The sequence below is a fragment of the Triticum urartu genome, chromosome 7A (genome assembly GCF_056163025.1).
Source record: "Triticum urartu cultivar PI428250 chromosome 7A, HENAU_Tu73, whole genome shotgun sequence".
Lineage (NCBI taxonomy): Eukaryota > Viridiplantae > Streptophyta > Magnoliopsida > Poales > Poaceae > Triticum > Triticum urartu.
The window spans coordinates 492,283,512-492,294,482 of NC_141879.1; the positions used below are offsets into that span (position 1 = coordinate 492,283,512).

General features: G+C 41.1%; 1 protein-coding gene across 1 annotated transcript; it reads right to left on the reverse strand.

Annotated features, from left to right (window-relative positions):
• Nucleotides 1-127: 127 nt before the first annotated feature.
• On the reverse strand, nucleotides 128-9,796 carry LOC147960101 (uncharacterized). Its single transcript, XM_087533142.1, has 2 exons — nucleotides 8,362-9,796; nucleotides 128-195 (listed from the first exon to the last, which is right to left on the reverse strand). The coding sequence occupies exons 1-2, from the start codon at nucleotides 9,794-9,796 to the stop codon at nucleotides 128-130; spliced, it is 1,503 nt and encodes a 500-aa protein (XP_087389268.1).
• Between the last annotated feature and the right edge of the window lie 1,175 nt (nucleotides 9,797-10,971).

Sequence of the window (10,971 nt, forward strand, 5' to 3'; positions counted from 1 at the left end):
ATTGGAGTTACGGTTTAATTTCTATGATTTTTAGTTGTTTTAAATAATTTATGGAATAATAAATCATTTTTGATTTACTTAAAACTCCAGAAAACATTTACTGTGTCAACATTATGCAGGGATGACATCAGTGGGTCAACTGGCCGTCCAGGTCAAACCTGACCAGTGGGTCCCACTGGTTAGTGACCCACTCCACTAACAAAGGATGTTAGCGCTAATTATCTAATTAGCAAATGCGAGGCCTACGTGGTCACACATTATGCTAAGCATGGTAGTTAGCACTAACCATAATGCTAAACTAAATTTAGTCACGGACCGGCCCCACATGTCATGGACACAGGGGGTCAAATGCGGTCAACCAAGGTCAAACTCGCCGGAGTTGACCCACAACTCATCGTAGGAAAAGCCAGAGATGGCGAAGGCGCTCGTAAAATGTCCTTTGGCGACCAAATGAGCGGCGGAGGGGCTCTACGCGGTGCCGGGACTCACGCGCATGCAACACGACAAGCGGCGGCAGCTGGGGTGGACCTCGCTGGAAACGAGCTCGTGGCGGCGGCCGGAGTTTGGGTGAGCTCGGGGTTGTTGTTATGCTGCATGTCAGGCGGCGCGGTGGGATGCTATGGGCTCCTGGTGATGCACTGAATGTGGTGACGGGCTCGGTTCCGATCTTCAGTTGACGCGACCACGACTGTGACATGGCTGGCGGAGCCGAGCTCTCAGCCGCGGTGGCAAGCGGGGTTAGAGAGCGACTCGAGCGGTGTCGCTAGGGGGAGAGAGAGGAGCTCACAGCGGTTGTGACAGAGGCCTCGGCGAGCTCGGGGAGGGGCTGGTGATGGCAGGAGGTCGCCGGTGATCTCGGCGCCCGAAGCTTGAAGACGAGGTCGGGGAAGTTACTGTGTGGCACGCCCGGTTGTGTGGCTCGGTGAGGGGGTCGAGGACGAGGTGGCGGAGCTCATGGACAGCTCCAGGGGCTAGGGAGAGGCAGTGGCCATGGCTACGGTGAGCGGCAGCGACGACCGTGCTCGGTGGTGCTGCGGGAAGAGAGCAAAGGAGGGGGAGGGAGTCCTAGGAGAGAGGGGACAGGTGCAGGGGGTCGATGGGGAGTGCGTGGCGCCCTCGGGGACACGCGGCGGGCACACGCCCTCCTGCCCACTAGCAGGAGGTTGAGGACGGGGCGCCGCTGGGCTAGGCCAGCTACAGTGCTAGGCCGGCTGGGCTGGACAGGTAAGCCAGGTGAGTTTCTATCCCTTTTTATTTTTGTTCTCTAATTTTGTAGTTTGTTTTTGATCCAGCTTTAAAACCAAATCAATTTTATAAATCCTAAAAATATTTCTTGGCACTTTTGAAATATTTCCTACAACCCTCATTTAGTTTTAGAATTATTTGAGCATTTAAAAATAGTTATAGCATTTAAATGCCCAAATTCAAATACTTTATGGTTTAATTCAAAAATCCAAGACAGCCTAGAAAAATTTGAACCATTTTTGGCAGAGGTTTTCAACCAATTCAAAAATGATGAACTTTTCTGAAGGGCATTTTGGGTTCATTGAGATGATTTCAAATTGAGCTTGGTTGAATTCCATTTGGTGTTAGGGTTTGAACATCCTGATTTCAAGTTAAAAAAATCAAACATAATGCATGGATGCAGATGCAACTAATCACAACAAAAATTCTAGGGCTGTGACAACTCACCCCCACTAAGCAAGAATCTCGTCCCGAGATTCAAGACGTGAGGTAAGAGGAAAGGGGGTCACAAATCTATCACAGTCTTCATGATCCAACTTTCCTTCTCAGAGATGTTGATCCACTGCATCATATTGATCTTGACATCTTTGCTTTCGAGATCTTCATCCAAACACAACGACAAAAGGAATATGGGAAACTCTATGAGAATCGACCTTCTTAGATCGAGCAACTCATGATAAGCTCATGGAATGAGACACGATAACGCCTCTCGAGCTAAGACACAAAACACACATCGAGAGGGATGGGAAGAATTATATGACAAGGGTTCAATTTGGTAAGCAAAAATTCCACTCCTAAGTAATATGGTGCATGGGTTTCGAAGTAGCGAGGAGTTAATTGCCATGATTCCATAACGGGGCACCTTAGGGAAGGTGACTCGTAGAGTTATTCCCTTAAGTGGCAAAAAGAATTACATTTGATACACGGATCATTGAAACTCTTCATACCATACCGAGGCAATTCACAATTGATCATTTGAAGGAATTCTAAAGAATGGTATACTCAGTTTGGAAAGGAAACAATGGTTATACAATGATTCGACAAACGAAGGGCACATTCCAATTGATACCGAGGATATAACCCAGTGACTAAGTGTGCTCTCAAGAACTTGAGCATTTCCATACTCATCAAAATCTTACCAACATCCGTGCCGGGAATCCTGGCAATACATCATACTACCATAATGAATAGTGATGGATGATGCAGATGCAAAGGAAGACAACACTTTCTCAGGTTTCACCTTGGTGATGCCAAGGAAACAAAATCTGGATTATCGTCTGGGAGACATTTAGCACTCTGCTTCTAATGTTCTCCTTGATGTTCTAGCTACCACTGTCATGCTTAATAGCATCAACATGGCCATCAAGTGAAGGTCAGACTTCGAGAGCACAACGAACCCATAAGGAACAACTTCTGGAATTAGTCACATGGAATCCTCATGGAGAACATAGTCAAATTGCTCAATCAAGATATGATAACGCACAAGTATAGGGGATCGCAACAGTTTTCGAGGGTAGAGTATTCAACCCAAATTTATTAATTCAACACAAGGGGAGCCAAAGAATATTCTCAAGTATTAGCAGCTGAGTTGTCAATAAAACCACACTTGGAAACTTAATATCTGCAGCAAAGTGTTTAGTAGCAAAGTAATATGATAGCAATGGTAACAGTAGCAAAAGTAATACTTTTGGGTTTTATAGTGATTATAAAAGTAGCAACGGAAAAGTAAATAAGAAAAGAACAATATATGGAAAAGCTCGTAGGCATTGTATCGGTGATAGAGAATTATGTCGGATGCGATCGATCATGTAACAGTCATAACTTGGGGTGACACAGAACTAGCTCCAGTTCATCAATGTAATGTAGGCATGTATTCCGAATATAGTCATACGTGCTTATGGAAAAGAACTTGCATGACATCTTTTGTCCTACCCTCCTGTGGCAGCGGGGTCCTATTGGAAACTAAGGGATATTAAGGCCTCCTTTTATTAGAGTACCGGACCAAAGCATTAACACATAGTGAATACATGAACTCCTCAAACTACGGTCATCACCGGGAGTGGTCCTGATTATTGTCACTTCAGGGTTGCCGGATCATAACACATAGTAGGTGACTATAGATTTGCAAGATAGGATCAAGAACTCTCATATATTGATGAAAACATAATAGGTTCAGATCTGAAATCATGGCACTCGGGCCCTAGTGACAAGCATTAAGCATAGCAAAGTCATAGCAACATCAATCTCAGAACATAGTGGATACTAGGGATCAAACCCTAACAAAACTAACTCGATTACATGATAAATCTCATCCAACCCATCATCGTCCAGCAAGCCTACGATGGAATTACTCATGCACGGCGGTGAGCATCATGGAATTGGTGATGGAGGAAGGTTGATGATGATGATGGCGACGGATTCCCCTCTCCGGAGCCCCGAACGGACTCCAGATCAGCCCTCCCGAGAGAGTTTAGGGCTTGGTGCTAGGGCTCGATTTTGAAATAGATATGAATAATATTTTGAACAGTATACTTTCATTGTCAACATAACAATCGAGAGATCTCGATATCTTCCATGCTACAAACATTATAGGCGGTTCCCAAACAGAATGGTAAAGTTTATACTCCCCCTCCACCAACAAGCATCAATCCATGGCTTGCTCGAAACAATGAGTGCCTCCAACTAACAACAATCCTGGGGGAGTTTTGTTTGCAGTTATTTTGATTTGATTTGCATAAAGCATGGGACTGGGCATCCCGGTGACCAGCCATTTTCTCGTGAGTGAGGATCGGAGTCCACTCCTCTTGAGAATAACCCGCCTAGCATGGAAGATACAGACAACCCTAGTTGATACATGAGCTATTCGAGCATACAAAACAGAATGATTATTTGAAGGTTTAGAGTTTGGCACATACAAATTTACTTGGAACGGCAGGTAGATACCGTATATAGGTAGGTATGGTGGACTCATATGGAACAACTTTGGGGTTTATGGAATTGGATGCACAAGCAGTATTCCCGCTTAGTACAGGTGAAGGCTAGAAAAAGACTGGGAAGCGACCAGCTAGAGAGCGACAACAGTCATGAACATGCATTAAAATTAATCAACACCGAATGCAAGCATGAGTAGGATACAATGCACCATGAATATAAATATCGTAGAGGTTATGTTGATTTTGTTTCAACTACATGCGTGAACATGTGCCAAGTCAAGCCACTCGAATCGTTCGAAAGAGGATACCACCCTATCATACCACATCACAACTATTTTAATAGCATGTTGGCACGCAAGGTAAACCATTATAAGCTCCTAGCTAATTAAGCATGGCATAAGAAACTATAATCTCTAATTGTCATTGCAAACATGTTTCTTTCATAATAGGCTAAATCAGGAACAATGAACTAATCATATTTACAAAAACAAGAGAGGTCGAGTTCATACCAGCTTTTCTCATCTCAATAAGTTCATCATATGATCATCATTATTGCCTTTCACTTGCACGACCGAATAGTGTGTATAATAATAATAGTGCATGTGCATTGGACTAAGCTGGAATCTGCAAGCATTCAATTCAAGAGAGAAGACAAGGTAACATGGGCTCTTTGTTAGATCAACAATAATGCATATGAGAGCCACTCAATCATTTTAATCATGGTCTTCTCCTCTTGACCCCCAAAGAACAAGAAAAGAAATAAAACTATTTACATGGGAAAGCTCCCAACAAGCAAAAGAAGAACGAGAAATCTTTTTGGGTTTTCTTTTTAATTACTACAGGCAAGAAATTAAACTAACTAAAAGCTACAACTATATTTTTTGTTTTTCTTAAGGTTTATCAAACACACAAGAAGAAAGCATAAAAAGGAAATAAACTAGCATGGATGATATAGTGAAAAAGTATGAGCACCGACAACTAGCATGGGTGTGTGAACAGGAATGTAATGTCGGTGAGAAATACGTACTCCCCCAAGCTTAGGCTTTTGGCCTAAGTTGGTCTATGGCCACGGCTGGCCTGGCGGATATCCAAAGTTGTAGCTGGGGTCGTACTGAGATGCAGCGGCAATTGCCTGATGAGCTGCAGCTTGGAGGCGAGCTGTCTCCGCACTCCTCTCGTACTCGGTCACCTCCTCCCTGGTTATAACATATCTCCCTTCTGCCTGAAAGTCAAAGAAAGTAGGAGCAGGGAGAGCGACGTGATAGGTGCGTCGTCTGTAAAAGATTAGTCGGTACTGGAGGAACTGATCGTTCCTCTCAACAAACTGATGACGAACCATATCATCATAATCTAAATAAGTAGGAGGCAACTCAATATCATATTCACGTATGGGTATATCAAGAGAGTTAGCTATACGAGTTGCATAAATTCCACCAAAGAAATCTCCATGAATACGATTATTATGCAACCTATGTGCAACAGTAGCCCCCAAGTTGTATTGTTTATCTCCTAAAACAGCGCTCCTGAGAACGCTGAGATCAGGTACACACATGTGACATGCTTCATCTTTACCGTTTATGCACCTTCCTATGAAGAGAGCAAAATAATGTATAACAGGGAAATGAATGCTCCCTATGGTGGCTTATGTTACATCTCTAGATTCCCCCACAATTATACTAGCAAGAAAATCTCTAAATTCAGATTTGCGAGGTTCACTAACATCACCCCCACTGTGGAAGTTTACAAGCAGTGGTAAAATCTTCTAAGTCCATTGTATAAGATTTATCATAAAGATCAAACAGGACAGTGTGAGAATCACGTGAAGATGAAAATTTGAACCTTCTCACAAAGGAATCAGTTAGGTGATAGTATTGGCGGCACTTATCTACCTCGAAGCTCTCAAGATCAGCATTACGCACATATGCTTCAAATTCCTCCTTGATTCCTACTCGAATCATGAAATCATCTGACGTCCATTCACAAGGCCACACTTGAGCGTCTCTTGGTGGTTCCTTGTCCGCATCGCGTATTGCGGGCCTCGGTCCTTGCTTCCTTGAAGAACCACCTTGGTACATTTTCCTAAACATATTTCTTCCTCTGAAAAATTTCTGAAATTTTTATTAACTCAAAATAAAAGTGAACCATACTCAACAAAATTGATAGCAACTACTCCTACAAGTGCCTAGAGGCTATATCATGCATTAAAACTACTTTTGACCATATAAATTTGACATGCAAGCTCAAGAACAAGGTCACCTAAGCAGCAAAAATTTGCAATGAATAAAGCACTAGAACGAAAACTAATTGGACCATTGGAGGAGTCACATACCAAAGAACAATCCCCCAAAGCAGTTTTGTGAATGGAGCTTTGAGCAAGGAGATCGAAAATGGCAGCAAGATGAGCTTGAACTCGGGTTTGAGCTGGTTGGTGATTTTTTTGGGAGGAGGAAGGAGTGTGTGGTAGCTGTAATAAGTGGAGGGGAGCCACCATGGGCCCACGAGGCAGGGGGCATGCCCAGGGGGTGGGCGCGCCCTGGACCCTCGTGGCCAGGTGCTTGCTCCCCCTGCTGTGTTCTCAGTGCCAGATATTCTCAAATATTCTATAAAAAAATCATATTTAGTTTTTAGGGCATTTGGAGAAATTTTATTTTCGGGGTGTTTTTTATTGCATTGATAATTCAGAAAACAGATAGAAAAATACTATTTTTCCTTTATATAGTATAAATAACAGAAAGTAAAAAGAGGGTACAGAGAGTTGTGCCTTCTGACTTCATCCATCTCATGCTCATCAAAAAGAATCCACTAACAAGGTTGATCAGGTCTTGTTAACAAACTCATTTCGAATAACATGGAATCGGAGAAATTTCGAATAACACTAGGTTACCTCAATGGGGATATGCATGTCCCCAACAGTAAGAATATCATATTTCTTCTTGACAGTAGGAAGAGGAAATTCAAAACCTCCAATAGTAATTGTTGAAATTTTTCCAATAGAATTGATACTGTGGACTTGAGGTTGTTTCCTCGGAAAGTGTACCGTATGCTCATTACCATTAACATGAAAAGTGGCATTGCCTTTGGTGCAATCAATAAAAGCCCTTGCATTATTCAAAAAGGGTCTTCCAAGAATAATAGACATACTATCGTCCTCGGGAATATCAAGAATAACAAAGTCCGTTAAAATAGTAACGTTTGCAACCACAAGAGGCACATCCTCACAAATACCGACAGGTATAGCAGTTGATTTATCAACCATTTGCAAAGATATTTCAGTAGGTGTCAACTTATTCAAATCAAGTCTACGATATAAAGAGAGAGGCATAACACTAACACCGGCTCCAAGATCACATAAAGCAGTTTTAACATAGTTTATTTTAATGGAGCATGGTATAGTTGGTACTCCTGGATCTCCAAGTTTCTTTGGTATTCCACCATTAAAAGTATAATTAGCAAAGCATGGTGGAAATTTTAGCTTCCGGTATCTTTCTCTTATTAGTAACAATATCTTTCATATATTTAGCATAAGGATTCATTTTAAGCATATCAGTCAAACGCATACGCAAAAAGATAGGTCTAATCATTTCAGCAAAGCGCTCAAAATCCTCATCATCCTTTTTCTTGGATGGTTTAGGAGGAAAACTCATGGGTTTCTGAACCCATGGTTCTCTTTCTTTACCGTGCTTCCTAGCAACAAAGTCTCTCTTATCATAACGTTGATTCTTCGATTGTGGGTTATCAAGATCAACAACAGGTTCAATTTCTACATCATTATTATTGCTAGGTTGAGCATCAACATGAACATCATCATTAACATTATCACTAGGTTTATGTTCATTACCAGATTGTGTTTCAGCATCAGAAATAGACATATCATTGGGATTCTCAGGTGTGTCAACAACAGGTTCACTAGAAGCATGCAAAGTCCTATCATTTTTCTTTTTCTTCCTCTTAGAAGGACTAGGTGCATCTGCATTAGCTCTCTGAGAATCTTGCTCAATTCTCTTAGGGTGGCCCTCAGGATACAAAGGTTCCTGAGTCACTTTACCTCCTCTAGTTGCAACTCTAACAGCAAAGTCATTATTTTTACTATTCAATTCATTGAGTAAATCATTTTGAGCTTTAAGTACTTGTTCTACTTGAGTGGTAACCATAGAAGCATGTTTACTAATAAGTTTAAGTTCACCTTTAACACTAGCCATATAATCACTCAAGTGTTCAATCATATAAGCATTATGTTTCAATTGTCTACCAACATAAGCATTGAAGTTCTCTTGTTTAACAATAAAGTTATCAAACTCATCCAAACATTGGCTAGAAAACTTAGCAGGAGGGATTTCAGTTTTATCATATCTATAGAGAGAGTTTACCTTTACTACCTGTGTCGGGTTATCAAGACCATGTATTTCTTCAACAGGAGGTAAATTCTTAACATCTTCAGCTTTTATACCTTTTTCTTTCATAGATTTCTTTGCCTCTTGCATATCTTCAGGACTGAGAAATATAATACCCCTTTTCTTCGGAGTTGGCTTAGGAGTTGGTTCAGGAAGTGTCCAATTATTTTCATTAGTCAACATATTATTCAATAGAATTTCAGCTTGATCAACAGTTCTTTCCCTGAAAACACAACTAGCACAACTATCCAGGTAATCTCTGTAAGCATCGGTTAGTCCATTATAAAAGATATCAAGTATTTCATTTTTATTGAGAGGATGATCAGGCAAAGCATTAAGTAATTGGAGAAGCCTCCCCCAAGCTTGTGGGAGACTCTCTTCTTCAATTTGCACAAAATTATATATTTCCCTTAAAGCAGCTTGTTTCTTATGAGCAGGGAAATATTTAGCAGATAAATAGTAAATCATATCTTGGGGACTACGCACACGACCAGGATCAAGAGATTTAAACCATAACTTAGCATTACCCTTTAATGAGAATGGAAATAATTTAAGGATATAGTAGTAGCGAGTTTTCTCATCATTAGTAAACAGGGTAGCTATATCATTTAATTTAGTAAGATGTGCCACAACAGTTTCAGATTCATAGCCATAGAAAGGATCAGATTCAACCAAAGTAATTAACTCAGGATCGATAGAGAAATCATAATCCTTATCAGTAATAAAGATAGGCGAAGTAGAATAAGCAGGATCATATTTCATTCTAGCATTCAGAGATTTTTCTTTCAGCTTAGCTAATAGTTTCTTAAGATCACTTCTATCATTGCAGGCAAGAAAGTCTCTAGCAGTTTCTTCATCCATAACATAACCCTCAAGAACAACAGGAAATTCATATCTAGGGGGAGAATCTTCATCATCACTTTCATCAATATTATCAGTTTCAATAATTGCATTCTCTCTAGCCCTAGCAAGTTGTTCATCAAGAAATTCACTAAGTGGCATAGTAGTATCAAGCAAAGAAGTAGTTTCATCATAAGTATCATGCAAAGCAGAAGTGGCATCATCAATAACATGCAACATATCAGAATTAATAACAGAAGCAGGTTTAGGTGTCGCAAGCTTACTCAAAATAGAAGGTGAATCAAGTGCAAAGCTAGATGGCAGTTCCTTACCTCCCCTCGTAGTTGAGGGATCAATCTTGGTTCTCGGATCTTTCAAGTTCTTCATAGTGATAAACAGATATAAATCCCAAGTGACTCAAAGAATAGAGCTACGCTCCCCGGCAACGGCGCCAGAAAATAGTCTTGATAACCCACAAGTATAGGGGATCGCAACAGATTTCGAGGGTAGAGTATTCAACCCAAATTTATTGATTCGACACAAGGGGAGCCAAAGAATATTCTCAAGTATTAGCAGCAGAGTTGTCAATTCAACCACATCTGGAAACTTAATATCTGTAGCAAAGTGTTTAGTAGCAAAGTAATATGATAGCAGTGGTAACGGTGGCAAAAGGTAACGGTAGCAAAAGTAATATTTTTGGGTTTTGTAGTGATTATAACAGTAGCAACGGAAAAGTAAATAAGCGAAAAACAATATATGGAAAAGCTCGTAGGCATTGGATCGGTGATAGAGAATTATGTCGGATGCGATCGATCATGTAACAGTCATAACCTAGGGTGACACAGAACTAGCTCCAGTTCATCAATGTAATGTAGGCATGTATTCCGAATATAGTCATACGTGCTTATGGAAAATAACTTGCATGACATCTTTTGTCCTACCCTCCCGTGGCAGCGGGGTCCTATTGGAAACTAAGGGATATTAAGGCCTCCTTTTAATAGAGTACCGGACCAAAGCATTAACACATAGTGAATACATGAACTCCTCAAACTACGGTCATCACCGGGAGTGGTCCCGATTATTGTCACTTCGGGGTTGCCGGATCATAACACATAGTAGGTGACTATAGACTTGCAAGATAGGATCAAGAACTCTCATATATTGATGAAAACATAATAGGTTCAAATCTGAAATCATGGCACTCGGGCCCTAGTGACAATCATTAAGCATAGCAAAGTCATAGCAACATCAATCTCAGAACATAGTGGATACTAGGGATCAAACCCTAACAAAACTAACTTGATTACATGATAAATCTCATCCAACCCATCATCGTCCAGCAAGCCTACGATGGAATTACTCACACACAATGGTGAGCATCATGGAATTGGTGATGGAGGAAGGTTGATGATGATGATGGCAACGGATTCCCTCTCCGGAGCCCCGAACGGACTCCAGATCAGCCCTCCCGAGAGAGTTTAGGGCTTGGCGGCGGCTCCGTATCGTAAAACACGATGAATCCTTCTCTCAGATTTTTTTCTCCCCTAAAGTGAATATATGGA